This window comes from Protopterus annectens, chromosome 12.part0 (assembly GCF_019279795.1).
Source record: "Protopterus annectens isolate FY-2018-M chromosome 12.part0, PAN1.0, whole genome shotgun sequence".
Lineage (NCBI taxonomy): Eukaryota > Metazoa > Chordata > Ceratodontiformes > Protopteridae > Protopterus > Protopterus annectens.
Genome location: NC_056746.1, coordinates 1,509,742,200 through 1,509,763,919, shown reverse-complemented (window position 1 = coordinate 1,509,763,919; position 21,720 = coordinate 1,509,742,200). Strand labels below are relative to the sequence as shown.

Genomic DNA, 21,720 nt, shown 5'->3' with positions numbered 1-21,720 from the left:
ATTAGGGATCTGGTGAATATACTTCAGTGAAAGTGTATTTTCGATTAAGAAAAGTAGATCCATATAAATATATATATATATATATATATATATATATACATATATATATATATATATATATATATATATATATATACACATATATATATATATATATATATATATATATATATATATGGTTCTACCTCACTTCAACGACACGCCGGAACATCGACAGGGAAATCGCGAGCCCCAGAAGATCGACAGCGCAGAAGACCGACTCGACGGGACCTAGAAGATCGACAAGCAGAAGACCGACCCGACAGATGAAAGCACCGATGCCGAGGATGCCGACATGGGAAAAGGCTGTGTAAGTATGCGGTAGTGACGGACGTTAGGGTGCGAGTAAGGTAAGTGTGGATAGGGGTGGGTTAAGTGAGTTAGGGTTAGGGAGCGGGTCAGGTAAGTGTGCGGTAGTGATTGTTCTTGGGTTAGGCGGATAAGTGAGTTAGGGTTAGGAGCGGGTCAGGTAAGTGTCGGTAGTGATTGTGTTTGGGTTAGGCGGGATAAGTGAGTTAGGGTTAGGAGCGGGTCAGGTAAGTGTCTGTAGTGACGGACCTTAGGGTTAGGGTTTGGGTTAGGGTTGTAGGTAGTTGTGTATGTGAGGTTTAGTGTGGGTTTGTATGGATTTTGGTGTGCTTGTGTTGTGTATGTGTTTTTTGGACGGGGAATGTGTTTTGTTTGTTGATTGTGGTGTGTGAAGTGTATGAGGTTTTGTGTTTGTGTACCGTCGGTTATTTCGTTGTCGGGCATGTGGGATTTCGTGTTTTTGTACTGTCAGTTATGTGGTTTCGGTGATTGCGTTGTCGGTGTTGTGGTGTTTCGTTTATGTGAGGTAGAACCATATATATATATATATATATATATATATATATATATATATATATATATACACACACAGATTGGCAGAAGAAATATTTTGTACATGTGTTAACTGAATGGTTGGAGGAAGGCTTTGGACAAAAAGAAATATGTATTGGAGTTCTGGAATTTATGTGGAAAAAAGGGGGAAAAAGATGACAAAACTGGAGGCTGACAGTACTTATGAGAGCTTTATGAAAGTAATATAAATAAGATTGGACAATCAATTAAAGTATTAGAGGGTACAATATTTGGAAGGAAAGAAAAAGAAATTCAAGTATTATTTAATGATAGTAAGAGGAATTATACATATCATACATAGGAAAGCAGAGGCAAAAACTATGGGAGGTGATTTGAATAAAACATCTGTTAAGGTACCACATGAAATTTTATGGGATATAATGAAAGAATATAATTTAAGTGAAAAGATTCAAAAGATTTTTGAGACAGAATATAAGACTAATAAAGAAAATAGACATAAAGAGAGGTATAAGACAAGTTTGTCCTGTGAGTAATTAAATATCATTGAAGCTAGCAGAATATAGGACTTCAGAAGGAATTAGAATACCAGTCATGTTCACATATGTATATGACAGTATTAGTAACAAAGAATAAACGATAGAGGAAGCTATTAAAATACTTCATGGACAGTTGAAGGCCACAGGTCTGAATATAAGTAAAGATAACAACATAAGTTTATGGAAAGAAGGCAAGACAGAGAATATTCAATTTAATATGAAGTAAATAATCCTTTTAGGTATAATAAAGCTATGGGAAGATATAATAAAAAACTGAGGAGTATATTTTTATTTTGGAGAACTTTTAAGCTGTCATATAAAAAGGTGTATTTAATAAATTTAGTTTTATTAGGAACAATGGGATATTTAGCAAACGTTTTTATGATTCCTGTAAAATATGAGAAAGAACTTATGACAGTTGCATTTTCATTCATATGGGGGTACACAATGAACTTTGTAAAAAGAGGACTATTATATGTTAAAGAAGGAGGAGGTGAATCGGGGTTGCTAAATCGCGTGGTGTATGCAGCATTATTGAATTTATTAAAAGTGTTAAAGTGGATAAAAGAGGGAAATAGTTCATTAATAAGTGTGATAATGAAAGAAAAATATTTAACAATATGGCAGATGATGAATACATTTAAGAGAGAGAGAGAGAAAGGAACTGAATGGGGAAATTAAACAATAGCAAGAGAAAATAGTATTGTAGAAAATAAAAAAAAGTGTAGTAGAAGAAAAAAGGAAAATGTAGTATATGAATATAATGAATAAGTATTGTTGTATCTATCCATGGGAAAAACTGAAGAAAAAAAAGCTGTCAAAAATCAGAACAAAATTATGTTAATGTAGAGATTCTTTATGGAGATGATTCATAAAAAATTGCCAGTAAAAGCAAATATGTCATATAAAAAATAGAAGAAAGACTTTGTAATCACTGTGGCAAGGTTAAGACAACAGAACTTATTTTCTTAAAATGTAAATGGGTAAAAAAATTACAGGAAAAGTTATGTGAATATAACTATTTGCAAGGTATTAAGAAAATGGAAATGATAAATATGGATATACTAGAATATGGATATCATAGAAACAGAAGAAGCAACTTAGTAATGCAAATGGAAAAATGTTTTATATAATCTAGACTATATAGAATGAATGAATGAATGAGATATAATTTAGTGAAAAATGGTTATTAGCAGATATATTAGAAATAAGATTTTGGTTATAGGAAAAAGGGTGGGGTCATAAAGTGAATGCATATGTTAAAGATGAAAAGGCATATAGTAAATGATGCAAAGTGGACTATAGAATAGTGTAAATAATTGTAAAGAGTGTAATATATGTAAATAATGTGAGCAATGTGTTTAATAAAAGACCCCTAATATTTTTAATAGATGCCATGGGTTCTTTTACATTCACCTGAGCTACCACCGACTCAAGCAAATGGGTCCTTGGTTTAATGATCACCCAAGGGCCAATGTACTCTTTCTGGGAGTACGGTAAGTTGGCAGACTTTAAGGATTCTCTGCAGGATACACTGTCGGAGATGCTGGGTGGGCAGACTGGTGAGACAAGGGAGATGATTTTTTTGAGCTAAGATACAGAATTGGAATTGCTTAGACACGCTAAGGCATTGCTGTGTCTAATTATGGTCGCTGCCAGAAAAGCAATTACAAGAAAATGGAAATCAAAATCTAAACTAACTATACTAGAAATAATAAATAAAGTAAAACAGATAAACCAACTGGAACTGAAATATTTAAAAAAGAGCAGGAGCAAACTACATAGGAAAAATGGGAATTGTGGGAACATATAGGGGAGGAATGAGGTTTAAGACAAGGCAGGTCTTGAATGAGGTATGTAATGTTTGAAAATGATTGGGTAGATAACAATTTATGTATAAAGTTTGCAACTGGGAGTCTGTCACTGTGGTTTGTGATATAAAATGGTTGCAACTAGGATTGTGTTAGTGTGGTTTGTTTTCATTTATATAAATGTATGATTGCTTATGCCGTAAGTGATGGTTTAATAAAGATGTTTCTTGTTTCAAAAAAAAAGGGGGGCAGGAATGTAATCATTTATGTAATGTTGCTTAGGTTATATGATATATGTGATAAATAATGTTTTTAAATGTGAACTTGTTAATACACTTTGATTGTGATTACTTTTATATAAATGTAAATTTACCTACAAAGGCTTTAAAAAAAGGTGGGGGGGCCAACACACTCAAGAGTGCATAACTCCCAATGCTGCATTGCAGTGGCAGTAATCAAGTCACCTGGAGTGGAGTAGAACACACAGCCTTCTTGTCTTCCAGCACTAAAGGCAAGTGCGCCAAATGTTATGCTACTGACACTACTTACTACTGATACTCAAAAGGTTAATATGTTGCTAATATCCAGGAGCGGCCTTAGGTCAACTGGTGCCCTAGGCAAAAGGGCTCCACAGCGCCCCCCACCACACCATCTGGTGCCCCCATCTTAGACTACCTACACCAAATAAATACTGGAAAAGCACCCCTAGTAGAGCGGCGCCCTAGGCGGCCGCCTAGTTGGCCTATGCCTAAGGCCGGCTATGCTAATATCTAACATAACAGAATGAAAGGTCATAGCTGCTCTTAGACTCTGAAAAAAATGTCAGATTCAGCCTGAGTACAATTACAAATAAGACAAAAGTCGTTTATGTGTCTATAATCTCCATTCTGATACATATCTTGTCAAACAGACCATGAAAAGGTTATTGTAATATGGGGCAAATTTAACCCGAAAAAGAGTATCTTTCTTCTATGACATCTTATCATTAAAGAATACAAATGTTGTTAAGAAGTCAGTAATGCCATAAAAGTGCAAAGTAGTTTGTAACTCCACATTGTGTTCGATGAACATGTATAAGCTTGCAGTATCAATCAAGAAAAAAATAACCCTGTTGCCAACAAACATCTAGCAGATACTGTTACAGATAGTCAATAGCTTTAAGGTTCAAGGGTACATGTGTTTCACTTTTACTTGTAGATACTCATCAATTAATATTCCCATCCTCTCTGATGGAACATTGATTCCAGAGATGGTGGGCTTTGTTAAAGGTATTGTAACTTCTCTATGGAGCTTGGTGAGACAGCAAAAAATGTGGACTCTAGAGTATTTTTGCAACAGTTTCTTCAAGTGTCTAACTATATATATATATATATATATATATATATATATATATATATATATATATATATATATATATATATATATATACACACATGTGAAAATCACCTCCTATACCATTGCATTGTCATCAGCTGGAATCATCCCTCCTCTATGACCATAATAACCAAATTAAAGAGTTCCTCCATTTCTCTCTGCCTGGCTGGAGGTCAAGTAGTTAATGAGAAACAATGGCTGGGCTTTTTGGGGCCTGGCCCCTCCTTCACTGATCCAAACTGGAATGTTCAATCTTCCTTTGGCACTGCCTTCAAAAACAGTACATAACTCTAAGTTTCAAGGCATGACTCCAAATACATCTCAGTCACTTATTCTTTATAGTGACAATACATAAAACAAAATCTGCTATGTGCTAAAAACAGCTGATGATATGTTACAAAGTTCATAATAAAAAAAGCTTGCTTTGTTATAGAAAGGTGTGCTGCCCTTTTGCCCATCCTGGAATATGGACTCCCATTTCTGTCCAAAACAGAAACTCATATGGCTACATTTCAACTTTTCTTAAATAAAATCTGATTTTTCATGATACAAACACCCAGAAAGGAGTATGAGTGTTGACTCTTACCAAAAGGGAAGTGTCCTTCATCTCACACAGGACATGTGAACATTCACAGTTGATATACCTACTTATAAAATAAAACTAAACCACTGTCCTTCACTTAGATTTACCTTTTTAGTCCACCTTTCCTGCATTCCTTAATTTTAAACCTCCAACCAATATACTTTAAGGGGTCACAAACTTCTCATTTAATACAAGTCAGATCACTTTATTACCCCCTACACTTGGAACAACATTCCCTTCTTAATTTGTAATCAGCTTATCCCTTCAACTTCTAAAATGGAGTTAAAAATCTACCTAGCTCACATTCTCAGCTTCTCAGATCTTTGTAAAGCCACTTCTGTCTCCACATTTTTATCATAGGTTTATCCCCTACTGCCTGCCAACCACCATCCTCCTTCACAAGGGGGCAAGAGCTGCTCTTCCTCTCCCTATGTTTCACATCATTATGCAGCTGGTTTTCTTCTTTTTTTTTTTTTTTTTGCTGGTAAATTACCTCATGTCTTACCTGAATATTTTGATGCCTCAACTTGTAAGTGGATGCCTACTTCTTTATTCTTCTTACAACTCAATCTAAATTATGACCCTTTCCAACCTCCTCACATCTAACCTAAATTGCTGTAATCAGCATTTCTTCTTGCTGGCATCCACTTTTACCTTGAGAAGACTGGTTGTGGTTTGCATGGCAAGTTTAACCATTTACTTTACAACTAAATTTGCACCCAAGTTCATTTGTTAGCACTACAATGTTTTTAATATACATGTTTTATACATTGCTTTAATTCATCATATTTTGCATGGAGACCTCTCATTGGCTGTTCATGATTTGGTCACATTGCCTAATGCTGTTGTGGGATCCCAACCCCAAATGAAAATGGTGAAAAGATAGGTTGGTGATGATAGTTGTGCCAACCTTATTCACGTGATAATGTTTCCTTCTTATTTTGTTTAATGCACATCAACTTGCTTTGGCTGATAAAAGGACCCTACTGGTCCAGTCCATTTATCTACTCTAGACAGACAGATAAGCAAGGAACAGATAAACCACAGAGTGCTTTTGTTGTAGGGCAGTTCACACAAATCCAGAACAATGTTGAAAATTCACAGCAAGTTTCCATAGCTCCAGACTATCAAATGAGACTCTACAGACTGAAATTAAATTCTGAAGAATCTGAATAGAAAAAAAAAGCAACTGTAAATGTTCATATTTATCTTAAAAGAAAGATGTGTTATGTTCATCACTAGATCACTGCTGCAGTAGCCTGAGCTACATGGGTTATATTTTGCCTAAGCCATAGCAGCCAGTCAACTTCCAAAGCATACTGGCACCTACCATGCGCCCAGACAGTTGGAACTTGAGCAGAGCAGGGATAAAGCCAGCAATCTAGGTGCTAAGCCCTTCACAGCTTTCTTGCTAACAAAGTGCGCACCTCCTGCAGGCTTTTGAAGACAGATGTTTTTCCACAGATGGGCAGATAATTTCCCCTTGAGGAAAAACCTCCTACACATATTTTTATGACAAAAGCAGTATTTTTGTAAAAGAAATGTCTGATTTTTGATAGGTATAAATGTTTTGGGGACTGTCACAAGAAAGTGGTGTGTTTTAATTTACTGTGTTTACTGTCATCCTTAGCTTTTAGGAAGTTTATGATACGTTTTATTGATAATTTTATGAAGTATATTTAGTGGTTGGGCACATCTGTTTTGTGCTTGTCACTAAGTATATTTAAGGAAGCACTACTATTCTGATTCTTACTTTTTATGACTGTTGCTGTTATTTACCACATTTCAGGCCACTTAACCATGAAACAGTTTACAGACTCCTTAGCTCCTCTTGCTCATTTGTTTCTAACATACATGACAAGAAGGCTGGGGGTTTTGTTTAGCTGCTTTAATACATAGAAACACATCAGGATGTGTAGCATCATCATTATATATGAACAAACTAGTTAACAAACAGACCTTACATACATACATGCTTACATCTCAATGGTTAACTGCAAAATGGCAGTCAGGCTCACACATGCTCGGTATTTATACACTTGTGCAAGCCCTCAGATAGCTTCTTAAAGGTATATACACACACATACTGATCTACATCCTCCCTCTTAAAAAGATTGCCCTTTGAAAAAAACAATATCAGAGTTAGACATGCATTACTATATACATCAGAAACAAAACACAGTGTTCATGTCCAAGTTGCTTCATATCTGCTACAGGGTTTAGAGATTCAGCCATATCTTGTAACATAACAGAGTGGACCAAATTTAGCAACAGGGACAGTCTCTGGTGTACAATTCATATTAGGAACTTCTGGATTCACCACGGGAACGTCCTCTGGAACTTCCTCTGAAATTGGTAACACTGGACAACTCACTCTGACATAAAGAGTCTTTTGCACACACTATCTGCTGTGTCTTGGACACAGGTCTCAAATGCTCCCAATTCCACCTAAAAACTGCTCCTTCTGATTCCACAATGTGCAATCTTGGTTCTGGACCAATATTCTTCACAACACAAATCTGATCATAACCTCTGGGCGTCTGCATCCTTACCACTTCTACCTCTCATAATGGATTGAGCAGTTTGCTGTTCTTATCATAGTAGGACTTTTGTGTTAGGAGCTTCTTCAACAGATTGGCTTTCATTAACCTGTTGTTCTTGACACATGGAACCAGCAATTGACTACTGATTGGTAATGTGGTACTGGTTTGTCTCAACAGAAATCTCTAAGCAGGTGAACCAAGATGTTTATCACAAGGAACATTTCTGAGATTCGAGAGATTCAGGAAAACATCCCTATTATCTTGTTTTGACTTCTCAAGTAACTGTTTTGCACTTTGAACTGCACATTCTGCCAAACCATTTGGCTGCAGGTACTCAGGACTACTTGTGACATGAGTAAAGTTCAATTCTTCAGCAAATCTTTTAAGCTGTTGACTTGTAAACTGCGTGTCATTGTCAGAAATAACTTTGTGTGGGCTACCATGTACTACAAAATGATGCTTCATCTCAGTAATGACTGTACTGGATGTTAGATTAAGAAGCAAGTCAATCTCAAACAAATTGTAGCAAGAGTCTACTAACACCAAATAATGTTGACCATTCCACTCGAAGATATCAGTGGCTACTGTTGACCAAGGTAATTCAGGAATCTGGTTCAGCTGACGTGATTCCTTCTGTTGATGTGGTTTAGTATTATTACACACTGAACAAGATAAAAGTTTTCTCTCAATGTGTTGCGACATAGAAGGGTAAAATACTAGTCCTCTCACCATTCTTTTGGTAGATTCAATTTCTGGATGACCATGATGCAAGACAGTAATGTACTCTGGTTGCAAAGACTTTGGAACAATTACTTTCAGAACTTTAATAATGATACCTTTGTCAGACAAAATCTCATCTTTGTATGGAAAATAAGGTTTCACTTCTTGAGGTAAACTAGATTGCTTTGACGACCATCCTTGTTTTTTACAAAGTGGATGAGCCTCTGTAAAACTGGATCGTACAGGTACACTGTGTGATCTCTCAGCTCATCAAGATGTGTAGAAGAAAAATTTGTCACTTTCATGACTTCAAAGCCAAGGTTCTCATTATTGTGCTGTTCTGTGGTATTTCTGGGTGATCTGGCTGGATAATGTATCAGCAAGATAAAGAAGTTTGCCTTTCTTATAGACAAGATTGAAATTGTACTTCTGCGATCTCAGCATCATTTGTTGCAGTCTTGCTGGAGATGAATGCATAGGCTTTCTCAAGATTGTGATTAGTGGTTGGTGGTCTGTTTTGATCTGGATAGGTCTACCATAAACATAATCATGGAACTTTGAACATGTAATCGCAATTGCCAAAATCTCTTTCTCAATCTGGCATACTGCATTTCAGTTTGGGTAAGAGTTCTCGATGCACAGGCAACAGGTTGATCCTCCTGTAGACTAAATTTCAAACCTTCACAGGAAAGTGTAACTAGCTTGTGAATATCATAGTATCGGAGAGTTGGTGTACTAGATATTCTCTGTTTCAGGACATCAAATGCTCTTTTGTGTTGCTCTAACCAAGACGAGGATACATCTTTACGTGTCAACTCTCTAAGCAGTGCTGAAAGCTGGCTCAAGTCTGGAGTGAACTTGCCTAGGTAGTTGACCATGCCAAGAAAACATTGCAGGTCTTTAAAATTGTCTGGAGCTGGCATTCCAAGAATGGCTGTCTACTTTGCAGGGTCTGGTCATAAGCCTGTACTCGTAAATAAATGATCAACATTACTTTTTGTAACCTGAATTTGCATTTGTATCGATTGAGCTTAAGATTCACTTCACATGCCCTTTCCAGAACTTTTATGAGAGTTCTGTCATGCTGTGCTTCATCACGACCTCTTATCAGTATGTCATCTACTATGATAACACAAGGATGCCCAGAAAAAATTAGCTCCATTGCTCGTTGAAAGACTACACTTGCAGAATTTATCCCAAATGGCATTCTTAAAAATCTGTATCTGCCAAATGGAGCACTGAAAGTAGTGAGCAATGAGGATTTTTTGTCAAGCTGAATTTGCCAAAATGAACTCTTTGCATCTAAGACAGAAAAAATAGTGGCATTTGGCATTCAGTATGCAATGTCTTTGACTGTACACATCGGATGATGAGGTCTTTTTAGAGCTTTGTTCAACGATCATGGGTCAATACATATTCTGATGTCATCTGAGCTTTTCTTATGAGCTACCATCATGGAAGATACCCATTCAGTCGGAGTTTCAAATGGACAAATCACACCTTGTCACACCATTTTATCTAGCTCATCTTTGACTCTGCACTGCATGGCTATTGTACTGGGCAAAATTAGAGTAGTGGTCTTTTAAGCTAACTTGATGGACTTCCTTGTTAAGTGAAAGCAGTCCCATTTTCAAACTGGCTGAGACCTAATAATGACTGGACATGCCTCTTGACCACATAAAATAACAAGCTGTAGCTTCTTCCAGCAAAGTAATATGAAAGCACTACTGAACCTTCAATTTAAATTTCTTCACCTACATAAGCAACACCTTCGCACACCTTGCCAAATCAAGTCTTTCACCTTTACACACACTAGCAAATATTTCTGCTGACATAACATTGGACTTGGAATCTGTGCCAACTTTGAGCTCTATGGGTTTGCCATTTATATGAACAGTACAAAATACTTCATTCTTTGCCCTTAAATCTACTTCATTGACTGTTTAGTGAAGCACTGACACACCATCAACATCAAGTGCAGAATTGTTACTAACTGATCAACTCGTTTTTTTTAAATGTTCCCTTTTGATAAAAGAATGTGGGCCTTTTGATTTACAAAACCTTTTGAAATAATTCCATTTATTGCATTTGTGGCATTGCTGTCCAAAAGCTAAACATTTTTCCCTTTTAGATTCATGACTTCCACCACAATTACGACAGTTGGCAATGAAAGTGGGTTGAGGCCCATGCTTTGAGTTTGGTGACTCACTGTTATGCTTCACTGAGACCGTGCGAACTCTGGAATTTTCTAGAAAGTTCTCAGGTTTACCAGTGAGTGCTGCAAGGGTTACAGTTGCTGCCATGTGCTTTGGCCTGTTTCTCTTAACTATGTGCTGCATACTATCAACATGAGCTTTATCACTGTGCTTTCTAGACCTGTTCTCATTTGTAAGCATATCTGTGTGCTTTTCTGTGAGCTTGTATAGCTGACAAATCTCAATGGCCTTATTCAAAGTTACTGTCGCAAAGCAAAATATTTCGAACAGCATCATCTTTTGTACCACACGCAAGTCTGTCCTTTAATAACTCATCCCTTAAATCACCAAATCTGCACATTTTAGCTTTATTTCTCAGGTCAGTTATATATGCTGCAAAAGTATCACCAGATCCCTTGTGTAAAATAAGTGCCTTTCCATCATAACATTTTTCTGGGGGTTACACATTTCTCTAAATTTCAGTTTTAAGCACTCTGGGTCCTCCCTTGACTCAGTCGGTACAACAATATGAAGGTTTTCCCCCTCTCATGTATAGATAGCAGGTGCATACATAAATGAATGTTCCCTTTCTACAGCTTCTGACCCAGCTAAATTAAGTAGAATAAATGCCTTTGTACAGTCATCTTTATCAGAAAATGCAGCCTGTATGAAAATGTCGTACTCTTGTTCAAACACTCTCCAGTTCTCAGCAATATTACTGTCAGACACAAGTGCACTGGGTTTTCGAAATCCATCTCCCATGCCCATAAAGTATACACAAACACAATGAAAATATGGCTTTTTGTAATTATGTACGAACAAACAGTTCTGCGAGCTTGTAACAACATTCAAATGCACAATAAACTCGTCAAAATACTCTACTTTGTGAAATATGCTTTGTAATGGCTGTACTTTGCAAAAATAGCTTTACTGTAATACTGCACAAACATACAAACATTTTATACAATTCTGATCTGATAACTCAGATATCTTTGCTTAATACGAAAAATATATGCTTTGCACAAATGCGGTTGTTTCCCCTTATTTTATTTGTTTTATGCAATATGAACTCTATTTCAAACATTTTCTGTAGTAATCGAATATTTTTATCAGTATCGTGCATATCAGTTTATGCGAATATCATTTAGAACATTCTGTATGCCTCATTTCATATTATGTGAAAAGAAATAGTGCTGAGCAAGTTTTAATATCTGAAATTCATTTCTGACCTGTTTTGCGAAGTTTACACATTTTAGGGATGATCCACTTGTCTATATTCCTCCCAGCCCTAAGAAGTTGTTTTAGCTATGCTGCCTCTAACTTCATGGCCCTTGGATATGCCGGTTCTGACTCCATGCCCTTTAGATATGTCTCTTCTGACACCATGGCCTTTAGACATGTCACTTCTGACACCATGTTGCTCATTTGTTTCAAACACATATGACAAGAAGGCTGGTGTTTTTGTTTATATGCTTTAATACATAGAAACACATCAAATGGATAGTAGCATCATTAAATATAAACAAACTACTTAATAGACAGACCTTACATATATAAATGCTTACATTTCAATGGCTAACTAGAAAACGGCAGTCAGGCTCGCACGTGCTCAGTATTTATACACTTGTGCAAGCCCTTGGATAGTTTCTTAATGGTATATACACACACATTGATCTACAGTTCCTACTGTCTCAGGAACAAGAAAATGACCAGACAGCCTTTGCCATATCAACAGGTTGCTTCCTTGCCTCAATCACAGATAGGTGACCCTGCAACAGTCATTTCAGGTTCCTCAGGCAACTCATCTTTTTTCCTAGTCGTCCCTTCAGCCACCATGGACCAGGGGTTAGACACGTCCTCTGCAGGCATGGAAGAACCACTTTTGACAGTCTCAGAGGAAAGAATTGGGACTGCTTCTCTGCCTAGCCAGACTAAGATGCCTGTAGCCATGTGATGTTCCGGATATGAAATGGGCACTTCTGTGAATATTCCTACTAAAAAGAAGCAGAAAATTAAACTTTTATCTTTCCTTTTCTCTGCAACACTAGATTGGTAAGATTTATTGTGCTTAGTTCTGAGCTTAGTTCAGACTCTTAACCCTTCACATTTTAGGTCTACTGCTAAGAGAAAAATACATTTTTTGCTTCTGATGATTTCTGTTCTGATGAACAGAGAATAGAACTGGGGCAGAAACTTCAGTTAGCTCTCCTCTGGTAAAAGATTTTGATGAGAGCATTTTTCTGATTTTAACTGTGAAGACTTTTCCTTTCCCTTTTCTGTAACTATATCTAAAATAAATACATAATTTTATTTCGGTAGGAACACAATGACATTACAGTTTTTTTGAAAATATGATTTATTACAACTGGGATTTCCTTGGCATTCTGCTGCTCCTCCTGTTCTCCCAGCTTTCGAGGATGTTTTTATTACAGCCGGTAACATGCCTGACAGTCATCCTGCATCCCAAAGTTTGTCAGTCTTACAAATACTTATTTTCTAATCCCAGATCTTACCTGCAAGTGATTTCTTTGTGAAATCCTACTGAAGGTAAACATTAAGTGAATGCTAATCCCTCCCCTTCACCCAAAAATGGGAAGGCTTTTAATAGATTTGGGAAAACAGTTATAATTATCAGGCTCACAAGTTTAACATTTTTCTTCCTTCTTTTGAAAATATGAGGAACTGCCACGGTTCCTTCAACTGAGGGTAGATCTCTAAATTCTCTTATTGCTTTTGTTGTTCAAGTAACCAAATGTTCTTTGAAGTGTGCTTATGATGTACCAGATGCCTCTTCTAATATAGATGTATTTATTTTATTTTGTATTTGAATATTTTAACTTATTAACTTAATGAGTTACTTCCTTGCAACAAATTGATAGTTAATTGATTCTGGTTTCTGATGTGGCGGTGCCACGTGTTTTATTTTAAACTATCTAAATAGAGACTTGAACTTTTATTTGGTATGTACACACGGAAGAAGGACATTTGCCCGAAAGCTTTGTGGTGTTAATTTTCTGCGAGTAAACTATTGAATACTATTGTATATGCTCAGTGTGTCCAACTTCTGCATTTTTTTGCCTACTGTTTTGAATTTTTCTTTTCTCCTAAAATGGTCAACTTCAGTGTTGGTTCTATTTGCTGTTTTTATTGCCTCTACTAGTGAAACTACCAGATCTGTGATAAGATTTGAATGATTACATTCTCAAAACTTACATGAAATTCTGAATTCTTCCTTGATAAGACGTTTGTATCTATACCACCTGCTAAGGTCCTGTCAAAATGTGATGAGTGGAAACTGATGAATTGGGTGACTCATTTTTTCAGCTTTCTTCTCAAAGTTTGATAAAGACTTCATCTTTAATTAAGGATCCTTTTATAAAAAGCAAAATAAGTAATCTCAGCAAACATCAGTCAAGCAAATGTTCAAAATGCAGTGGCAAGGAGGCTATAAAAGGGGGGAGGAGGAGGCAGAAACAAGATCTGTCCAATAAGTCAGAATGATTCAATACAAAATGTAACACACACACAAACACCCTGGCAACCTTTTAATTCTTCCCCAAAAATTGTTTCTCCATTTCTCTCTTTAGCAACAGGTAATCTCAGAGTTAGCCATCATGGGTACAGATTACGGTGGGTGCCCCACTCCCTCACTCACCCCCTTTTTCAAGTGATTCCTCATCATCCACTACATAAGACTTCTTTATTTCCCCGATATCCAGTATCCTCTGGCTCTGAGTGTAACAGAAGCTCTCTCTCTCACTTTCAAGGAAAGGTTTTTATTGAAAGACATTTCTGGTACCAAAGAAAGAAGTTTCTTGGAGGCCAGTCTTGGATCTTTCCTTTCTCAACCAGTTTGTGAAAGTCACAAAGTTCAAAATGTTATACCTTCACAACTTGTTACCTCCTATACCCCTTTGATGTTTTTTTATAAGTCTAAACTTAAAGGATGCTTATCATCATATTCTAATAGATATTGTTTTTTTTCGGGTTATGCACTGTCCAGGGGTGTTCACAAAGTGTCTTGCTCCAATAACAGCTCATCACAGATTATAAGATATTCACATTTTCCATATTTAGGTAACATGCTTAAATTTGCAGAGTTTTTTTTTAAAGTGTCTGGAATCTCTCACTTGGAAAAGAAACCTGCTTCACAGACTGGCTTTCCAGGAGAACATTCAAAACACTATCATACAGAACAGTATTCCTGGGTTGCCTCCATGACACATCCATTCAATAAGCTTTTCGCTCATAGGAAAAAGTAGATCATCTAGATCTGTTCTGGAATGTTTCCACTCAGCTGAGGACTGTAGTAAGGGATTTTTTTTCAGGATGTTAGGATTCATGCATCTATGATTCTCATGACTCCTCTAGCCAGACTCCTCATGAAAAAGATTTAGTGGTATGTAAAATGTGAATGGTCCCAACATCGACATCCCTTGTCTTTTCAATTTTAAATTTTGGGATTTGGAAAAAGGGAAATGCTTTGGTAGAGTGACTGGTTTTATGGGAATCTAGCTCTCCCATTCTCCCTTCCAGCTCCACTACAGGCTGTAACAACAGATGCCTCAGACTTTGCTTGGAGGGTCTGTGTCTTTAGGAGTAAAAGTGCATGGTCCTTGAAAAACAATACAGACAAAAACACATAAACATCAAAGACACTGGCATTGATAAATGCACTGAACTCTCTCAATAATCTGTGTTCCCCAGAACCTTAAAAACTGGTGACAGATAACACCACAGTGATGTGGTGGATAAACAAACAGAGGGGTTCCAGGTCATACCCTCTATGAAGATTAACCATGGTAGCCTGAGATACAGCACTTCAGCAAAATCTCACTTTATAGGCATTTTACATTCTGTCAGAGCAGAACGTTATGGCAGATAAACTGAAAAGACCAGGACAGACCCTCACAAATGGAAATTAATTCAGGGGGTCTTCCATGATTTTATCTAGTTGTGAGCAACACCATTCACAATAAACTACTGCCAACATTCTGCTCCAGGAGTCCTTGCAAGCAGGTCTGGAAAACAGTACAGTCTCATTTCCTTGGAAGGTAATGTTCCTGAATGGCTTTTCACCCTTTCCACTAATAGACACTGTATAACACTAAAAAGGTAAACTGGCTCCCAGTTAATGACTTGCTCCTAGGATCACAAATGTTAAAACTCCTACATGAACATAATCTGTCTCCAGTATCATCAGAACTAAGACATACCTCCACATACAACCTAAGAAACTTGAACTATTCAGGCCTTAAAACAAAAATCTCATATTCCACACCACGTATCTCCAACCACACATTCTCCATTTCCATGACCAAATTGTGCGAGTCCTCCCACTTGAAACTAAAGAATGATCCTCTAATTCCAAGTTTTGTTTTCTAATAAAACTGCATTTTATTACTTGAGCTGAATGTACCTGTTATGCACAAATCACATCATTTAAGTCTACTTTAACGCTTTTTCACTCTGACTCATCCACTCAAATCCTTTAGTCCTTTTCACATCTCTAATTTATTTTACTCTAATTTCTTAAATGTTCTGAACCTTTTGTACATATTGTAAATTAATATCTTGGATTTACTAAGTATCAAAAGCATTACTTTACCATTACATGGTTTTATAGCCACTTGTATTAATGTGCTCTTGTCTTAGTTTGTATGTCTGATCAGTTTTTGACCTTGGGCTGGAAGTGAAATTATTCAGATTGGATCAGTGCTCTACCCCAGTAAACAAATTCAGATAAAAATAATAAATAAATTCTGAAAACTCAGAAGGATCCCCCAAAGATCATTTTGGTGACTCACTTCTGGCCAAGGCAGCAGTGAAGATGGTCAAGGCAATTAACACACATTTCCTCACAAACAATAGACAACAGCTGGAAACAACCTCAAATGACTGCCTATATCTTTTAGTCACCTTTTGAGGATGTGCTGGAGGAATTAAAGAAGGCAAAGGAACCTGCCAAAAGGAAATTATATACTAAAAATGGAGAAGATTTTCTGGTCGGTGCCACATTAAGAAGAAAGACCCTTTTAAGACTAATATTTCAGTGTTATACAATATTTGTATGAGATATTATGCTCTGCTCTTTCCTACTCCTCTGTCAAGGTTCATCTTTCGTCCATTTTTGCATGGCTGCCTGTGGGTTCCCTTATTTCTATGCACTCTTATGTCAAGTTGTTTTAGATAGGGGTTCTAGGGTGACTCTTGCTTGGGTTATTAATTTTGTTTTGGAAAAATTGTACTTGCTCCATTTGAACCAGTTCATCAGGATGATTTAAGGTTCTTAACATAGAAAACAGTGTTGCTGAAAGTGATATCTGAGTTTACTTTGAACCAAGTTATCCATCTCTCTGTTTTCTTTCCAGAGCCTGAAATGAGTGAGGTGTAATTCTTTATACTCTGCGTGTCCAAAGACAAGTCGGATAGTATCTTGACAAAACTAAAACCTACAGAAATTCTGACTGGTTATCAATTTTTTCTGAAGTTAAGAAAAAGGCACACTGAAAATTCCCAAATGGTTGTCCAGTGCAATTTCCTTTTATTATTCCCACCATGACAAGTTAATTCTAGGCAGGGCCAAGGCACACGTTACTAGAGCCTTGGCTTTTTTTTTTTTGGAAATAGGTAGACTCTGGAGTTATTCTAGAGGCAGTAACTTGTTCCTCTGTAAATACCTTTACAAAGCACTACAAATTAGACTTCTTTTTCATGTCTAGAGCTAGGGGCTCCTGGACCTTCATCCTTCCTCTGCCCAAACTTTCTAAGCTTTGGCAATCTACCAATACAGATTAGGCTACTCTAACAGTAGTCTCCTGATGACCATAGTGCAGCTGTGGCAGTAGATTTACCAAAATAGTAGCTGTAATAATAGGTCACTGCTGCAGTGGCCACCCCCTTTCTTTGGCAGGTTGAGGACACTGATTTGATATACCTAGAATTGATATGTTTCTGGGCTCTAGCCACCCTTCTGCTGCCAGTCTGCTAATTTTTCTCCCTGCTCTGCTTGGACTTCAAACAGTCTGGGCACATGGATGTTAATCTTAATCTTTGGAAGCTGGCTGACTAGCTGTTATTTCCTAGGTAGAATACATCCCATATAGTTTAGACTACTGAAGCAGTGATCTATTTGAACATCAACTGTTATGGCATGTTTACTTACACAACTGTACTTTGAGAAATCTATTGTCGACAAATAAGAATAGAGAGTTATTTCTTTTTGGATTATAAGTAGGAAAACCACCTATACGGAGGCTCTAATAGGTACCAGTAATTCTAAAATATAGAGCAAGTGATATTACAGCACATGGTTAGTGAAAAACATTGAGTAAGGGACTTCAAGACTTTGGCCACAAAACCTTAGAGTACATATCTTACTTTAGAAATATAAGAAAATAAAAATACAGTATTTGTATTTCTAACAGAAGCACTCTACTGTCTGAAAATCTGCATTTTTTTCTTATATCTCTTCTCTATTAAATTATAGAGATTTCGAGGCATTAAACTGTTTAATCTGGAAACAACTTTAGAAAGAAATGACATTTACAAATGGTACTCTAGCCAGTTTCACTATAGATTATAAATAATAAGTAATATTTTGTTTTTCTTTATAAGTATTAGAAATAAACCAATCTAATTACACTGCTTTCTTTCTTTATTTCACAGGAAGCCCTGATTGAGCATAAGCCACATGGGAGCACAGTTCATATGCATGTTCTGGCAGTTCATCGCACATTCCGTCAGCAAGGGAAAGGCTCCATTTTAATGTGGCGGTACCTGCAGTATCTTCGCTGTCTCCCCTACGTTCGTCGTGCAGTGCTCATGTGTGAGGAATTTCTTGTTCCCTTCTATGAAAAATCTGGTTTCAAACCTGTTGGACCATCTGATATCATTGTAGGGTCTATGAACTTTATTGAGATGCACTACCCCATTCATGGACATGCTTTCATGCGCAGAAACAGTGGATGCTAAATGGAGCTGATGTGTCCAGCTGAAATGCACTCAGGCATTGTACAGATAAGCCCTTCACTGTATTGTTGGATAGCTGCCTAGATTAAGTGTTTGGAGCCCCATTAGTCAGTGTCTAATACTGAGAAGTCATCGCGTAAGACAGTACTGTGACTCTTCCTAATGTAACTGGTACAGGTTTTGCACTGGCAGTGTTATTGATCCTTTACTAGTCATACCAAACCTCTGTTGCTACTCACACACAGCCCGTTGGGCAGGTACTGACAGCAGTGTGGAGAATCCTTTGACTGACAGCTGTACTTAATCTGATACTGAGGAGTATCAGCCATTCACAAGTGCCATTGTCTACACAGCCAAATGTTGCAATAAATATACAACAGTCCAAAAGTTGTATGAAACATCTTCTTGGGAATTCCAAACATAACTTTCTCAGACCACTCTAAAATGTATTTGCACTTCTTCTAGTATTTGTTCACAGTAACATTAGAAAATGTATTTATTTAATATTGTCTGTGGTAATATTCATATAGTCATGTTTCTGACTGAAATGATAAAAAATCCACTACATGCAATACTTTTACCGACAATATGGCATAATACAAAGAATGCTGAAAATCATCTGCTACCACAAATATTGCACTTTGTGAAACTGGGGATGCTAGACTGTCCGGAATGTGAAGAACTGAAGAAAGATGGAACTTGTTGTGTATGAACACTGTTTTTCTCTGTATAAGCCTGTTGAAACAGTGTGCCAGTTTGTCTGACTAAAGTATGTTTGTCTTAATGCTGCTGTTTTTTTTTTTTTTTTGTAGCATCTTGGACAATACATTATCACCACAAATTCAGAGTTCTAAGAATCGTATGCTAATTAATTTCCCCACTTGCTATATCATTTGGTTTATGTTGACCAGATGTAGTGAATTAGATGCTTGAAATTTACAACTTACTTTTTAAGAGGAAGAAGGCCTTTGCATTCTTGCTTATGTTGGCACCATTACTGCATAGTACCATTACCTGTACCAAAATCATGTGCCAAAATTCAGTATGTTCTGTCCAGGCACTGTGTTATTAGTGTACAGACATCTGGGTACATCAACAAAATTCATGATGAGCAGTTTGAGTTAAAGTATAACTTTACTTTCTAACCATTTCTCGAAAGATCATGTTATCTTTATGTAGAAGGGGTTTCTGCGTACCCACTGCTGCAATGTCTGGACACAGGTTTCACAAAACAATTAAGGGATTCTGTACAACTGTATTCCTTCTTGGAGGTGGGCAGACGTTGTTTAATTTATGTTCAAAAATGTAAGAGAGTAAACATAATGTAGTATATGTCTTTAAAAATGTTCTGTAGACCCAATATGCATGTAAGGTAATTCTGTGCGTATGTTTTTAAATACCAGGATGCGGGCTTCTGCTTTGGTTACATGAAAAATTCTCATTCCAAATGACTAAACAGTATAAGCAGGCAGCTCACTCATACAATCATATTCATCAAATGCACATATGTGAACATGTATATTTTAGGGTTTATTATGGCTCCTATTTTATACATGGTCATGGGATAATGTAGTGGGACACAGAATACATAGTGAACTTTAATTCTTCTTTCATTCTCCTAGAACAAATGGCACATACAGTGAACTTTAATTCATCTCTCATGTTCTCACAAGTGGCACACATACTTCCACAACCCCTTTTCCCATTTTTTTCAAATGGAGCTGGGGTATCACTTCAACAGTGACAATCACCTAGAGCCAAAGTAGTAAACCTTAATTCTTTTCTCATGCTCCCACAAAAAGTGGCACACATAGTGAACTAAAGTTCACTTACTTTAGTTCACAAGTGACATAAATAGTGAACTTTAATTAATCTTTCATGTTCTCACAACAAATGGCAGACACCGTCAACTTTAATTTATCTTTCATGCTCCCATAACAAATGGTACACACAGTGAAAAATTAATTAATATCTTGTGCTTCCACAAGTGAACTTTTTTCTTATGATTTACTTGGTTGGCTAACATTCCATTGAATTACTAAAGCTCAGTTGTGGACAGCTCTGAACTGTAAGAAGCTAGTGCAGTTCCTTTCTTATACTAATAGAAAATGTTCAAAGACTAGGTGTTCTAGAAAACAGATCTTTTACAAATCCCTATGTCATAAGTACTTTGTATTTATTGAACATATAATCAAGCTAATCATATCTAAACATGTCACTTAAGTACATTTACAAGGTAGTGAGTGTAAACCATTAAACATAACATTCTGCCAATGATTATCAATGGCATTATCTATTCAAGAAGGAAAAAAATAACCAATATAAGACAGGGTCTAAAGTTCTATTTCAGCCATGGATCTGGTACCCCTTTACTGCTGCACAAAATCCATCTCAGTAAATACGTTCTGGCATTCTGTTCTCCTACAGTAAAAAGAATTGAATAGGAGAAACTGATGCTTGAGATAAAATAAGTCCTATGATTCTTGAATAACAAAGTACCTCCAAAGCCATCATACACTGTATTAATTTTAGGTTTTATTTAGATTTCTTGCACTATGAGGTTGAGAGGAATGCTGCTCAAACAGAGGACAAAATGCATGTATTTCTGAAGCAAGGAGCACCTGCTTCTGACTATAAGTGATAGGACAAACACGCAAAGAACACATTAAGAAGGCAACAATCAAAAATGTAATTTAACATCCTTGAAAAATATATGTGTAGCTCTAACAACACTAGCCCACAAATCTTAACATAATGCACACCTGCTAAAGAGCATTTCTGCAACTTCTAACAAACTGTATTTGGATTACAGGGACAAACGATAAAACCTGAATATTATACCATGACCCCCCCTTAATATTCCAAAACGTGCACACTGATTGGTCAGCATGCACGTTGTAAATCGACTTATACTAATGGAAAAAGGTCCGGTCGCCCGGACTTTTTCCATTAGTATAAGTCTTTTTTAAAACACTGTCTCGCTATGTTAAAGGTGTTTAACATAGCGAGACAGGTTTAAAAAAAGCAACGGAGATCTCTGTTGCTTTTTTTAAAGCTGTCTCGCTATGTTAAACCCATTTAACATAGCGAAACAGTTTGTAAAAA

The 21,720-nt window shown here is 36.7% G+C and overlaps 1 protein-coding gene across 1 annotated transcript in view; it reads left to right on the top strand.

The window, feature by feature from the left end:
• AANAT (aralkylamine N-acetyltransferase) overlaps window positions 1-21,501 on the top strand; it is a 92,138-nt gene extending 70,637 nt beyond the window's left edge. The window contains exon 3 of the mRNA XM_044090479.1: window positions 18,313-21,501. Coding sequence (XP_043946414.1) covers window positions 18,313-18,618 — 306 coding nt within the window. The 3' untranslated portion in view covers window positions 18,619-21,501. The remainder of the gene's footprint in view (window positions 1-18,312) is intronic.
• Window positions 21,502-21,720: the final 219 nt, after the last annotated feature.